We start from the raw sequence: 14,540 nt of genomic DNA, 5'->3' as shown, positions 1-14,540 counted from the left end.
AGAGAGAGAGAGAGAGAGAGAGAGAGAGAGAGAGAGAGAGGAATACAGACAGAGAGGAAGATCTTCCATCCAATGATTCATTTTCTAAGTGACCACAATGGCCAGAGCTGTGCCAATCCGAAGCCAGGAGCCGGGAGCTCTTCTGAGTCTCCCACACAGGTGCAGGATCCCAAGGCTTTGGGCTGCCCTTGAATGCTTTCCCAGCCCACAAGCAGGGAGCTGGATGGGAAGCAGGGCTGATGGGATTAGAACCAGCACCCGTATGGGATCATGGCACATTCAAGGCTAGGACTTTAGCTGCTAGGCTACCAGGCTGGGCCCCTGAGTTTCTTCTGCTTTCTTCCTTCTATTACTGAAACTTTCCATTCAAATTTTAAATTTGTTCTATTGCCTCCTTCGCTTCCAATAATTCTGCTTGATTTTGTTTCAGTATTTCTATCTCCTGTTGACATACTGCTTAAATTCCTTGAACTCCTGTGTGTGCTTCTCATTGTTGGTAAGAAGCTCTCTAATGAGTTTTCTGAATTCTGTATTCCCCCATTTGCTCAGTGTATTCGCAGTTAACTCTGAGGTTGGCAAAGGCTTTTGCTCCTTTGCAGGGGAATCTTCAGTAATATTGATTGCGCCTCTGTCTCTTATTTTGATCTTGGTTATTGTACTTCTGGTTATCAGATTCTTCTACTTGGAGCAGGCTTCTAGGTTGTGTCTCCCACAGATCTACAATTGAATTTTACTGATTGTGTGTGGTACCTGGTTCTTTGTTTGCAGTCACTGTGGCACTCCCTCCAGCGAGTTTCAGATGTGGGCTCTCATGTTAGATTTCCACCATGGTCTTCATAGCTCCAGCTCCTGGCTCACCAGTCTCCACCTCCTGTGATCCCATGCTGAGACAACAGCATTGTCTGTACAGTCTTTCTCCCACTCCTAGTTTGAGCAGGTCTCAGGATTAGGAAGATACCAGGTGTCCTAAATAGCTATGTTTTTGGTGATCCTGATCTTGCTGGAGCCCGCTTGCCTTTAGATTTGAGGTCCACATGGAACTTTTTTGAGCTGTGAGGTGCCAAAGTTGGTATTATTTTTGATGTGGGACCAGTGCAATGAGCTGAGCTGGAAGTGAGTTTGCTCCTAGTTTAGCATATGTGCAACTCACTATTGTCCCTGCTGTTTCCAAAGTCTTTGCCCCCCTGTACAAAGTGATGCTTGATGTGTCACCAGTGGAGTTCCTGATCTGCTGACCATTAGGTCAAGGGGATACCTGGACCGATTTTGGGTGGAACCTGTAGGATGCCACGTTGGTGAAATACTGAGCCAGAAATGAGTTTGCTCCTAGCCTAGTGCCTGTACCTTCCTGTCTCATAGCCTTTGCCTCCCTATACAAAATGGAATATGTTACCAGAAATGCCCAGTGGGTTCTTTCCTCAGCTTAGCATAGAAATAAAAAGCCAGGAATCTGTTGTAGACAGAAAAGTGTATTTGCAAAGTGACCAGGTGAGCAAGGAAGGGAGAGGGAAGGGGAAAGCACCTCCGGAGAGAAAGCCAAGAGGTGGGTACCTCTCGAAATGGGAGGGAGAGAGAGACACCAAAGGTTTGAGGAAGGGTCTTGGGATTTTAAGCATTCCCTGACCCCTCTTTGTTGGGTGGGGAACCTACAGGTAAGATGTCCCCCATTGGTGGTCTCTTAATTAGTTAGAAAATGGGAGGGCAGTGCTGGTGCCGCCCACCTGAAGGTGTGGCCAAGACCTCAGCAGGCCTGGATGGGCTCAGAATGCTATGTGGCTTTGACGGAACTTGGGCTGTGGAGTCCACCCTATTCCCACACCACCAGTTTCAGATCTGCTGCTATGTCTCTACTCCTGGTTGAATCAAACAAACCAACAAGATGGGCTGTTCTTTGTCTAGATTCACCTCCTGAGCTTCTAGAAAACTCCCCTTCCCACCTGGTTGCTGGTGGAGCTCCAGCCAGCCACTGGTGGATTCAGATTGCTGCTTGGTGAGTGCTACTGGGGTATCTGGTCATTGCAACACTACAGTGTTGTGCCTGCTGATTTCCTGTGTCCATCAGTCTCCAGGTGCCCTTCTGCCTTTTGTCTGCATTCTCCTTCTTCCTGGAATGTGCCCTTTCTGCTTCACCCTGGCTAATGTTTCTCCATCTGTTTAAACATGTCCTTACCGTATTCTGCCATCTTGATTCTCCTCAGGACCTGAAAATATTTATTTATTTTTACTGGAAAGGCAGATATACAGAGAGAGATGGAAAGACAGAGAGAAAGATCTTCTGTTTGCTGATTCACTCCCCAGGTGGCTGCAACAGCCAGAGTTGAGCAGATCCAAAGCCAGCTTCTTTCTGGGTCTCCCATGCAGATGCAGGGTCCCAAGGCTTTGGGCCGTCCTCTACTGCTTTCCCTGACCATAAGCAGGGAGCTGGATGGGAAGTGGAGCAGCTGCCAGGACATGAACTGGCGCCCATATGGAATTCTGGCGGATTCACAGTGAGGACTTTAACCACTAGGTTATGGCACTGGGTCCCCTAAAGTAATTTTTTTAAAAGAAGGAAATAGAACATAATTTGACAAGTGCCATCACTAGTGTATAAATAGTGTATGAACAGCATTGTACGTGTAGAGAGGAAGAAAGGAGGAAGAAATGATTGGCTGGTTGGGGAATGAGAAAGACCCCTGAGGCCCAGAAAATCAAAAATGTAGAATTTCAGGACAGTTTAATAGACAAGGTGTCTTCTTATTTGGGAGAAACTTGAAGATCTGGGAGTTGGAGAGAAGACGGAGGGATTGAGGCTGGAGTGAAATCTGGAGCTCCTTGCTGTAATTGAGGACTTTCCCTATTTTAGGGCTTTCTTCCTGGTTTGACTCAGGTGCTGCCTCCTCCGTCTGCCCACGTGGTTCTTCTCTCATCTAGGAGGCTTCCTGTCTCTAGCTCTGTCATCCTGAGGAGTCTGCCTAGGGACCAAACCACCTTTCATAGACTGCTGGAGAGTCTCGTGGTAGACACTGCTGAGGTATTTGCACCAGAGCCATCGATGTCCAGACATTTGAAAGTATTTTTTTTTGCTTTTGAGCCTAAACTGCCCTTTGTAGCCTTAAGGAAGCAAGCAAAAATATGCTCACTTAGTGCAGAATTGGGAGACATTTATCGTAAGTTTCAGGTTCCTCCATACTGAATCACTCAGCACACTGCGGCTATTTTTTTTCTTACGATTTATTTATTTATTTATTTATATTGGAAAGTAAAATATACAGAGAGGGAGAGAGAGAGAAAGAGAGAGAGAGAAAAAGGCAGAGGCAGAGTCAGAGACAAGAAGATCTTGTGTCTGATCATTCAATCCCCATGTGGCTGCAATGGCCAGAGCTGAGCTGATCTGAAGCCAGGAACCTCATATGGGCCTCCCACTCAGGTGCAGGGTCATAAAGCCTTGGGCCATCCTCCACTGCCTTCCTAGGCCACAAGCAGAGAGCTGGATGGGAAGCAAGGCTACTGGGATTAGAATTGGCACCCATATGGGATTCCAGCACATGCAAGATGAGGATGTCAGTCACTAGGCTACCATGCCAGACACACTGCGGCTATTCCTAAACTAACCACTGTGATCTAGGGCAAGTATGGGTCACAAGTCCTACCTTTTATTCAGTGTACCGAGGGGACCTGACATGCTTACAGGTTGGGTGAGTTCCATGTTCCACCACTGGTGCTGGGGCAGTGGCCCCCATTGTAAACTCTAACAGTGAGGTGTGCTTTTAGATAAATGAGTGTTGAGTGCTACTTTGCCAGACCCCAAACACTCTATCCCATAAGCCCGGTCCATCTTCTTTGCTTAGCAGACATCTCTGTTCTTTGGGAGACTATTCAGGCATTGTTTTTTCTAGGAAGCCTGTCCTGGCCTGTCTTTCAGCTATGTGTTCTCACAGCTTTCCCTTCCAGCATGGGAGCTCCTTCTAGATAGGGACTTTGTCTCATTTGTGTTGCTATTACCAAGCACATGGCTTGACATAACTACTACCTGTTGAATGATAGAGAGGGAACACATGCATGTGCACCTGCAGATGCACCTGGAAGTTAGTAGTTCTAGGATTGGAGTTAGACCTAAAGTTCTATACTAGGAACATAAGCTGGGAATGGGGAAGGGACTTTAGCTCAATAGGGATGTTATGGTCATTCTGAAGTGGCGTCTCCAGTGCCATTTTAGTGTCGAACTCCCAGATCCGAAGGAGACTTCCTCTTATTCTGAGACCTCAGCAGGACACCAGATCACGTAACATCTTAGAATTAACATCTTAGAATCCTGACCACTTTCCCCACATCCATTCCTTTCTGCTTCTTGATGATAATCTGCTTCAGATGATAATCTGCTCTGATCTCCTCAGTCTCCCCATTCTCTTGGCTCTCCCCTTTGCCTGACCCCTTTAAAACTTGCACATCATGGCTGCAAACCGTCCATAAGCACTGAGCACCATGCCACCTACTATGAAACACTTCTGTGAGTCCCTCAGAATCTGCATGTCGCTGCATTTCCCATTTCACACCTCTCAGACCTATGCCGAGCCTATACTCCACTTTCCTGTGCCATGTGCAGTTCTTCCTCCTCATTGTTCATGCCTCATCCCTTATTGTCCTTTTGCTACCCACACCTGCCTCCTCGGGTGTGTTTTTCTGACCTTGTCTTGTCATAGCAGTATTTCCCTTCTTTTACCTGCCATATTCATGGAAAAGTTGAGCCTATATCTGTTGTATAAGAGGATCTTCAAAAAGTTCATGGAAGATGCATGCTATGCAAAGAAACTTTGCATTGTTTACAGACTTTTTTTGCATCAAAATGAACTTTCCATTCAAATCCATTTTTTTTCTGTGAACTTTTAAAGCAATTTTTATGTAAGTTGCTCAGTTAACATTTACTCATATACTCTCTGGTCAGACACTTAGTTCTTCCATTATTAGATGATAATTCTTCTGTATCCCTCCATAGCATGTGGCAGAGGGGTAGAAATATGGTAGACACCCAGTAAGTGTTCAATGAAAAAGTGAATGGGGTGCATTGAATGAAAAGGGGCAAATAGGCAGCATGACTTTAGAGTTCTTTGGTTTTGTTTTAGTTTGGCTGTGAACTCACCTGTGTCTTTTGGTTTGGCACTTGCTGATCTTTATTTCCAAGGTGGTAAATTGAAGGTAGCTTTGTCAGCCCTACAGAGGTTACAGGTTATGATGAACACCATCTGAGAATTTATATACGCAAAGTACTTTATGAACTTTTGGCTAGCTGTTAGGATTTATCCTTTAATTTCAATTATAAAATATTTTCCTTTTTGCTTTTAGACTTGCAACCTTATTTCTCGAAAGAGGGCCCAACAGGATAGGCGGCATTTACAAAAAGGCTGTCTACAGACACTTCACAGATGGAACCTACTCCACAGAGATTCCCAAACCCCCGTGGCTTGGATTCCTGGGCCCCATCCTGAGGGCTGAAGTAGGTGATGTGATTGTCATTCATTTACAGAACTTTGCTTCCCGACCTTACTCATTGCATCCACATGGCGTTTTCTACAACAAAGATTCAGAAGGTAAATATCAATCCTATGCTATTGGCATGTTCTCCGTTTTATGAGTAAAGTTACTGCCAGTTACATAATCAGGGACTGTAAGACCACTTGATTACACACGTTGTGTTTTCATCTTATCTCGTGTCTCTCTTCTTTCTCCTCTTCCTTTTTTGTTCCCTTATTTCCTTCCTCCCCTCTTGTTCCCCCTATGTTGACACTGGGCTGAGTGCTGTTCCCTTGGAACCTCTCCCACCACACACCCACTAACTTATGCACTGGCAACTCTGTCGTGCTGCCCTAGTATCCCATTGAGTGGAGAGCAGTATGCACCTGTCTCCAACCAGCCTGGGCTTGCCTTGGGTAGGGTTAATGCAGTACAAGGGGATTTTCTTTTTTTTTTTTTTTTTTTTTTTTAATAAATTTTATTTTGACATTCTTTACATAGTTAATTAGGGTAAGAAGGTTCAAGGGCCACAGGAAAGTGGATAATACCAATATGCTCTCCATATTGTTACCTTCATGTTCAAAAGGGGGGTTTTAAGGGAGAAGGCCCACCCAATTTCCCACCCTCCCCAAGTCCCGGGTGTAGGGCATGCTCTGAGGTCCTTGCTCAAGTGGTTTTGATATTGCAACAGTTATGAATCGCTGTCAATCTTGCCGCTCCAAGCACTATGAGGTCTTTGAAAAATCCACTGATCGACATAGTCCATCATAGCTTAGATGGTTGGTTGACCCGGTCTGTCTTCGCTCTTTTCTTTGTTATGGTTCTGAGTCCAGCATTCAGACTAGGAAGATCTCCAAAGAAACTTCTTGTATGTGCTAACAAAGTACAAGGGGATTTTCACCTCCCTGCTCCAGGCTGCTGTATTTGGTGTTTCGAAGTAGCCCTATTGAAATACTGTATATGCAGCAAGAAATGTACACTCCTGTACAGACAGATGAGGTTTTTGGGGTCATCTAATAACTCATGACCAATATCTAAATTAACAACAAGATGTTGCTAATAGCCCAGCAGTGCTCACTATTCCTCCCTCTCAATCTCTTTCATTCCGCCTTAAAAAAAGAACCAGTGAGTGAGGTACACATTGTCATCAACAGGGCAGCATTCTTGCTCCTGAGCAGGTAAAAGGGTTTGAGTGGTGCTACACCTGCTATGCCTTGCCTCTGGGGAATGTGGCAGCACTGTACCATCAGCTTTGATGCAATGCACCTTATTAGCATCAAAGATGAGCTTCTGAGTCTTGACAAATGTCCCAAGGCAGCCAAACTAGCTTGACAGTAGTTTTAGCCAGATGTGTGGAGCAGTCAGAATACAGAACTCTGATGATGAACAAAGAATTGAGTTTTCTCTTGTTCTTGTATCTTCCCTCTAAACTGAAGTGCAGCTAAGATTTGGTAATTCTTAGTTGCTGAGAATACACACATAAAATTGTGCCAGGGAAACTTCAAGGAGAAATTTTATAAACAAAAGGGATCACAATTGATGCAGTTTCCCTTATTATGGTTTTGTAAAAGTCTTGCTCCTACTGCAGATAGAAAGTGAAGATGCAGCACAATGACTGAGCCTGTCCTTTTAAATAAGGATATAATAGGGCTGTCTAAAATTATTTAATTTTTGTATTCATCATCACTGCTTATGTTTCTGGAAAGTGTACTGTAAAAGAGCTGAGGGTTTTCAGAATGACCATTCAGGCTGTTGGTTCTTTTTAAAATTTTTATTTCCTTTTGTCTACTTATTTTAAATTTTAATTAATTTTGAACAGATTGAATATAACTCAAAGAAATAATTATAAAAATACAAAGATATTCACATTTTCCTCTCCTTTCTGTTTCTTCCTCTATTTTTGTTTGTTTTTGAGATTACATAGTTTAAATTTATTTTACTATAAAAAAGGCTTAATCCTTCACCAAATGAATAAGAGGTTTTTGCAAGTAAAAAGTGAAAAAAACCTTACTTTAGAGTGAGTATGGATGATAGCTATAAATAATAAGTTTAATAATTTATGATTACATTAAAATTTAAAATTCCAGTAATATAACATTTGAAACTTCTGTTTTCTTTATAAGGTTTACTTATTTTAAGGACAAGCTTACAAAAAGAAAGGGAAAGACAGAGCAACAGTGCTCTTCCACCTGCTGGTTCACTCCCCAGTTGGTCACAATGGCTAGAGCTGAATTCTTCCAACATCAGAAGCCAGGAGCTTCTGGTTTTTTCACATGAGTGGCAGTGGCTCAAAGATTTGGGTCATCTTTTGCTGCTTTCCTAGGCATGTTAGCATGGAACTGGATTGGAAGTGGAGCAGCTGGTACTCAAACCATGCCCAAATGGGGTGCTGGTGCTGCTGGCATTGCTTTAATTCACTAAGCCACAACACTGACCCTGTAACTGTTGGTTTAACAAAGACAGAAAACAAAGTTTTACAAAACTTCGCAGGAACATGGGTCCTTTTTAAAAATTCATGTCAGGATAAATATAACATCAAAGTTACCATTTGGACAATAACCCAGTGTACAACCTAGTGCGTTAAGTGCATTCAACATGGCCTGTAATTATCAGCAGAATTATTCATCTCCAGAAATCCTGTATCCATTAGATAGCAGTGCCACCTTCCCCTTAGCCTTTGCTAACCTTTATTCTACTTTCCCTGTGTCCCTGAACTTGCGCATTGTAGGTACTCCATATGGCTGTGGTCATACATCATCGGTTGCCTTGTGTCTGATGTATGTTACCCAGCACAGTGGTCCCAAGGTTCATCCCTACTGCAACATCTGCCATTCTTTACTACAGCTGAAAAGATCCCGTTTTACATATATACCACATGTTGCCTAACATTTTGATAGATTCTTAGGATTATTCACATCCTTGACCATGGCAAATTAAGCTGATTTGGATGTTGGTGTACCACAAATCCTCTGAGCACCTGTGAAAGCCAGTAGGCCTCCTCCATGAAAAATACGTGTGCGCTCAAAATTTTGAATTCAGGGTAAAGGGGTTCTCAGGGAACCTGAAATCATCCATTTAGAACCCTTTAAATATTGCTTACCCAGGAAACCTCCTCTATACGTGCTCCCTGCCATCTGGGGGAATCCATTGGTTTATTCAATAGCATTTAATGAAACTTATACAGTAAGTATACCCCCTTGCGTCTATTCGTGCTTTAGAATGTATGTGTCTGATGAGCAGAGATTGTCCAAGACTTTGCAAGTCACTGGCCCTGGTCCAGGGTCTGGTCTGTGTTAAGTGCTCTCAGCACTTTTGATGTCTCCATAAACCATCATTTTACAGTTAAAAGTCAAGACCCAGAGGGGAAAAGTTCTTACACCAAATTATTGTGGTCAAGAGCTGAATTGTAACACGCACAAATTGTCACACTTCTCTCCCCCAGTCCAGGACTCTCCCCACTTCTTGCTCTTTTGTCCTCTTCTCCTGTGTGCAAATCTCAGCAGGCCATGTCATATTGGACTCTCGAAGGCCCTGAGAGGGCTTTTGGGAAAGGCCAGAGCTTGGTCAGGTCTTTAATATGGGCCCTTGCTTCTTTTACATTCACCACACATATGTATTTGTAAAAGAGTTTGCATTCTTTCCTGAGTCTGCCATTGAGCACTCACTAGGTACTAGAGATTGATTCAGGGTGTTAGGAATCAAGGGTGAATGAATGATAATTCCTGTCACTAATGAATGTCATAACCCTAAGGGGTTTATTATAGAAATCTCAATTCTGTTTCATCATTCTATGTTTATTGATGCACCAACACTACACTGTGGAGTTAGGTTTCGAAGTTATGTAATATGAATCTTGTAACTTTGTACTTATCTTTAAAAATTGTTGGCTATTCTATGTTGCATTTACATGCAAATTTTAGATAAAATTTTTAAAAGAAAAGTCAACTGGGATTTTGATGGGTATTGAGTTTATCAATTAATTAGGAGAAAATTGCTCTGTGTGTTTTAAACATCAGTTGATATCTTGACAGTATTGTCTTTTTTATATTATTATTTTTTATTTTTATTTTCTTTTAAAATATTGTTTACATAATTGAGAGTGATGCATGCCCATGTAAGCCTCTGATTAAGGTGGTGAGGGTTGGGGATGGAGGAAGGTAGGTGACACAAATATTTTAGGGTTTTTTTCCTCCTTTGTCCATAGGGGAAGATGCAAGGGGGCTGCTACTTGCTGTCAAACTACATCAGAACCTGGGGTCGTTGGATGGTCACTTGATAACCCACTAGAAACACCGATGTGGAGAAGAATTACCTGAGTAGTTTTGGTAGTTCTGAGACATTGTCAACTTCATCTGACTAGGGATGTAAAAATCTTTCCAAGACCCATTAGCTGACCAAGTCTACCTTAGTGCATACACAGACATAGGAACATCCTGCAAAGCTTGGGCAAGAGAATTGTCCAACTTGTTCTACTTTCCATCCTCTAATGAAGTACTCTGTGTCTCTTGCTGGTCTAGATGGGCTGACCATCATGTCACCCAAGTGTATCTGGACATGCTGTCCACTGCACAGGTATCAGCAACTGAGGATGCCCAGTCTCAATACCTGCACTCCAAGGTTGGACCACATATCCTATGATTTTTCCCTGTGGCCAGAGTCTGAGTCCAGTGGTCTAGTTGGTGAGTCCCCGAAGAGATCTCTCCTGGGACAATTTCAGACTTTACTCTTGTGTGTACCTGCCAGGGCAGAGTCATGTTTGTTCTGTCACCTGCACAAGCAAATGCACAAAAAACATGTATTGGTGGCTGCATCTGCCCAACCAGCCTGCCTACCACAGACCTGGTCCTCACACATACCAATTGGCTCCATGGCCCAGTTGGAGAGAACCCCGATAACTCCACAAGGGCTATTCCCAGCTCTGGTTTTTGCATGTGTCAGAATGTGCTTAAATCTAGCTCAGCCCAGTCTGTATCCCATCCAGCTCTTGAGTATATCCATAGGTGCTGTGACTTAGCTCAACCGGAGCTGCCCTCAGACTTATCCCTCACATACATCAACAGATACTGTTGCCTTGTCTTGCCTGGCTTGCACCCAGCTCTGGCTCTCATGTACACCAGCAATGGGTGTATCCTGGCAGGGGAGAGCCCACACTTCCCCTGCCAGGCATGCTATGGTGCTGGATCATTCACCTGCCAGGGAGCACTGTGGTCCAGTCTGACATGACTAATGTCCAGTACTGGTACCCACCAGCTGTTCCTACAGCGTTGCCTGGCTGGCCTGTACCCATTTTGGCTCTTGTGTGTGTCAGCAAGTACAGCAGCCTCACCCAGTCTGGCCTGCCTCATTCCCAGCGCTCACACTCAGCAGTGAAAGCAGTGGCCCAGCAAGGGAGTCCCTAAAGTTCCCTTAGCAGTCCTGCTCAAGCCATGACTCTTGTACTCACCAGAGACAGCTGAAGCCTAGCAGATATTTCCTTAAGTTCTCCAACTTGGCCTGCTTACCGCAATGGATCTCACATGTGCCAACTAATTCTGCTACCAAAAATGATATGACTGGCCCCTAGTCCTGACAACACTATTAAGTCTTTAAACTCATAAAATGAATATGGAATTTAAATTTTATTTATGTTATTATTTATTGGTGAGTGAGGAGACAGAGGGACAGGCAGAATGAGGAAAAAAATCTATTAGGTTGAGAAAGTTGTTTATTTTCTCCAATTTTTGAGAGCTTTTGATCTGAAGTGCTAGATTTTGATAAATGCTTTTCTACATCTATTGAGATGATCAAGTGCTTTTTGTCCTTGATTTTATTTACATGTAGTTTTAAATTGATTGGGTTGCAATCCTGAAATCAAATAACAAGTCCCATGTGGTTATGATATACAATCCCTTTTACATGCTACCAGATTTGCTTTGATACATTTGTGTCTACATTTTGTGTCTAGTGTTTTGAGGAATAGGGGTCTATAATTTTTTGTGATATCGTCATCAGATTTTGAAATCAAGGTAACACTTGTCTCACAGATTGAATTAGAAAGTTTTTCTCTTCTCCATTTTCTTTTTTTTCCAAAATTTATTTATTTATTAATTTACTTGAAAGTTAAATTGAGAGAGAGAGAGAAAGACAAAGAGAGAGAGAGAGATTTTCCATCTTCTGGTTCTTTCCCACAAGTTGCCATAATGGCCTTAGTTGAGTTAGTCTGAAGCTGGGAACCAGAAGCTTCTTTCACTATTTGGGTGCAGGAGCCCAAGGCCTTGGGTCAGCTCTGCTACTTCCTCAGGGCATTTACAGAGCACTGGAATGGAAGTAACATCCATGGTGTGAACTGGTGCCCACATGGGATGCTGGTGCTGCAGTCAGAGGATTAACCTGCTATCGTACCATGCTGGCCCCTGCCTTCTCTGTTATCTGAAAGAAGATTTTAAAAGTTGTCATTATTTATTTCTATAATTTATAGACTTACAAGCTTACAAGTGAAATCATCTATGCCTGGAATTTTTCTTTCAGGAAAGATTTTTAATTAGGTTTTCATTTTTAAAATGAGTTACAAGAGTCTATTTTAAAAATTTCTTCTTGACACAATTTTTGTAATTTGTGTCTCTCAAAAAAAGTCATTTTCATCTAAGTTTCTCCATGTTTTGGCAAAGCTGCTTTAAGATGCCCTGTGGGTTCTTGGGTATTTGTGTGGTGAGTGATTTCTTTTCTCATTGGTGTTCTGATAAATTTTACGATTACTCTTTCTTGATCAGGTTAGGTAACATTTTTTCAGTTTTGTTGATCTTTTCAAAGAATGAGCTGGTTTTTTTTCACCTATTTTGTGCTGATTTTTTTTGCCTTTCATTGCCTTTTTGCTTCACTATTTATCATTTCTTTTTCTCCTTTCAGTTGTTTCCTTTTCTCTTTCTAAAATATCTTATGATTTAAAATTAGATTGTTAAAGACTCTTACTTAAAACAATTATATGCAAATCCCATAAATTTTGATATGTTTATCTGTACTCTAACTCAGTTCAAAAACATTTTACAATTTCCTTTGTATTTTTTCTTTGAACCAAGAACTAGTTAAAATTACATTGTTTGATTTCTAAATATTTGCAGAAAAATGTATTCATGTTGATGATTTTAAATCGATTTCACTGCTACTGGAGAATATACTTCATAAGAAATGAATACTTTTAAGGTTTTTGAGATCTTTTTGTGTTTTGCATATGCTCTGCCTTCAAGAATGTTCCATATGCTCTTATAAAGATGGTACACAGTTGTCATTGGATAAAATGTTCTGTGGGTGTCAGTTAAGCATATTTGAGTGGCAGGATTAAGTCAGGTTTTAAGTACCTTGTTGATTTTCTGTCTTGAGAACAGAGTACTGAAAGCTCCAAAATTATGGTTGAGTTTTCCACATTTGCTTCCAGTTATGTCAGTATTTGCTTCATATATTTTGAGACTTTTTTGTTATGTATTACTACACTCACATTTGTTCTATTTTTATGTTCTATAGAACATTCTGTACTATATCACTTTATTAATATTTATCTTAAAATATATTTCTGTCATTAATGTGACTTAATGTTGCTCCCATTTGAATCATTTAATTTGAACCTAATTTGAGTCTTACACTCAAAACAGGTCTGGATAGCCTCCATGGCCAGCAGGCCCAGACCTCCTTCAGTGCCACACTGGGTACCATTTTGTGTACTAAGGAAAACGCTTTGAGTTGCACATGCACTAAGCTAGGACAGAACTTACTTGTAGCACATCATATAGCACTGGTTTCATAGGGAAAATAGTACTGACTTAGCACCCTATGGGTTCCACCCAAAATAGATCTGGGTGTCCTTCAGACCTAGAGGATTATAGGTTCCAACAAGACCAGCACCACTGACAACCCAGTGTTTTAGGATAGCTGGTCTCCCTAATCTGGGCACTGTTCAAACTGGGAGTGGGGAAAAGCTTATGCAGACAATAGTTCAGCCACAGCACAGGATCACAGGGGGAGGAAAGTGGCAAGTAGAATCTAGGGCTGTGGAGACCATGGTAGAGCCTGGCACAAGCACCTGGGACTGAAACTCACTGGAGGAAGTGGCACAAGCGACTATAAATGAAGAACTGGGTACATAACATAATCAGTACAATTGACCTGTATACCAGTGGGCAACACAGTTTAGAAATCAGTCCTGAGGAAAGGAATCCACTAATTAAAATAGCAGTGACCAAGAGGAAAAGAAGAGACTGAGGCACAATGGATATTACTGATGCCTCCCCTGCAAAGACGTAAAGGCTTTTCTCAACCTCAGAGCCAACTGAGGAAGACATCATGGAAAGAGGGGATAAAATTAAAAAAAAAAAAAAAACTTGTTGTAAAGCTTTTTAACAACAAAGAGAAGCACATACAAGAGTCCGAAAATTTTAAGGAATGTGTCACACAGGAAATAGCAGGAATGAATCAAATGAAAGCTGATATATTAGAAATGAAGGACACACTGGAGCCAATTAAATACTCAGTGGAAAGCCTCAACATTAAGAGCAAAACAGAGGAAAGAATCTCAGAATTGGAAGCTTTTTCTTCAACAATGGAGGAAAATTCAAAAGCTAGAAGAGAAATTGAGTCAAGCTAAAGTATTCAAGAATTAGGAGACACTATTTCTTTTGTTAAAATGTATTTTTTTTATCTTCCAGATTTATTCTTTTTTTGATAATCTTACGCAGTTGATTAGGGTACAAAAGGTCAAGGGCTATAGGAAAGTGGGTAAGACCATTGTTTCCACACTAATATCATCATTTTCCCCTCTGTATTTGGGGTCAGGTGAAAAACAAAGGGAGAAGGCCTATGCAGTCTCCCACCCATCCCAGGTCCCTGACGTGGGGCATAAACAGACACTATTAAAAGGCCAAATATAAGTTATGGGAATGCCAGGAGGCACAGAAAGAGAAGCCAGGTTTAAAAATATATTTCATGAAATAACAAGAAGGAAAACTTCCTTAATCTGGAGAAAGCATTGGGAAACAAAATACAAGGGGTGCACAGAACTCAACAGGGTTAACCAAAAGTGA

The 14,540-nt window shown here is 41.8% G+C and overlaps 1 protein-coding gene across 1 annotated transcript in view; it reads left to right on the top strand.

The window, feature by feature from the left end:
* The window catches only part of HEPHL1 (hephaestin like 1), a 77,173-nt gene that overhangs the window by 13,437 nt on the left and 49,196 nt on the right, over positions 1 to 14,540 (top strand). Inside the window, exon 2 of the mRNA XM_040977301.1 lies at positions 5,323 to 5,567. Within this exon, the coding sequence (XP_040833235.1) occupies positions 5,323 to 5,567 (245 nt within the window). The remainder of the gene's footprint in view (positions 1 to 5,322; positions 5,568 to 14,540) is intronic.

This window comes from Ochotona curzoniae, unplaced genomic scaffold, assembly GCF_017591425.1.
Source record: "Ochotona curzoniae isolate NIBS_2020 unplaced genomic scaffold, NIBS_Ocur_1.0 contig_2723, whole genome shotgun sequence".
Taxonomy (NCBI): Eukaryota; Metazoa; Chordata; class Mammalia; order Lagomorpha; family Ochotonidae; genus Ochotona; species Ochotona curzoniae.
Note: the sequence above shows the minus strand (reverse complement) of the source record. Positions and strands in the feature narration are given on the sequence as shown.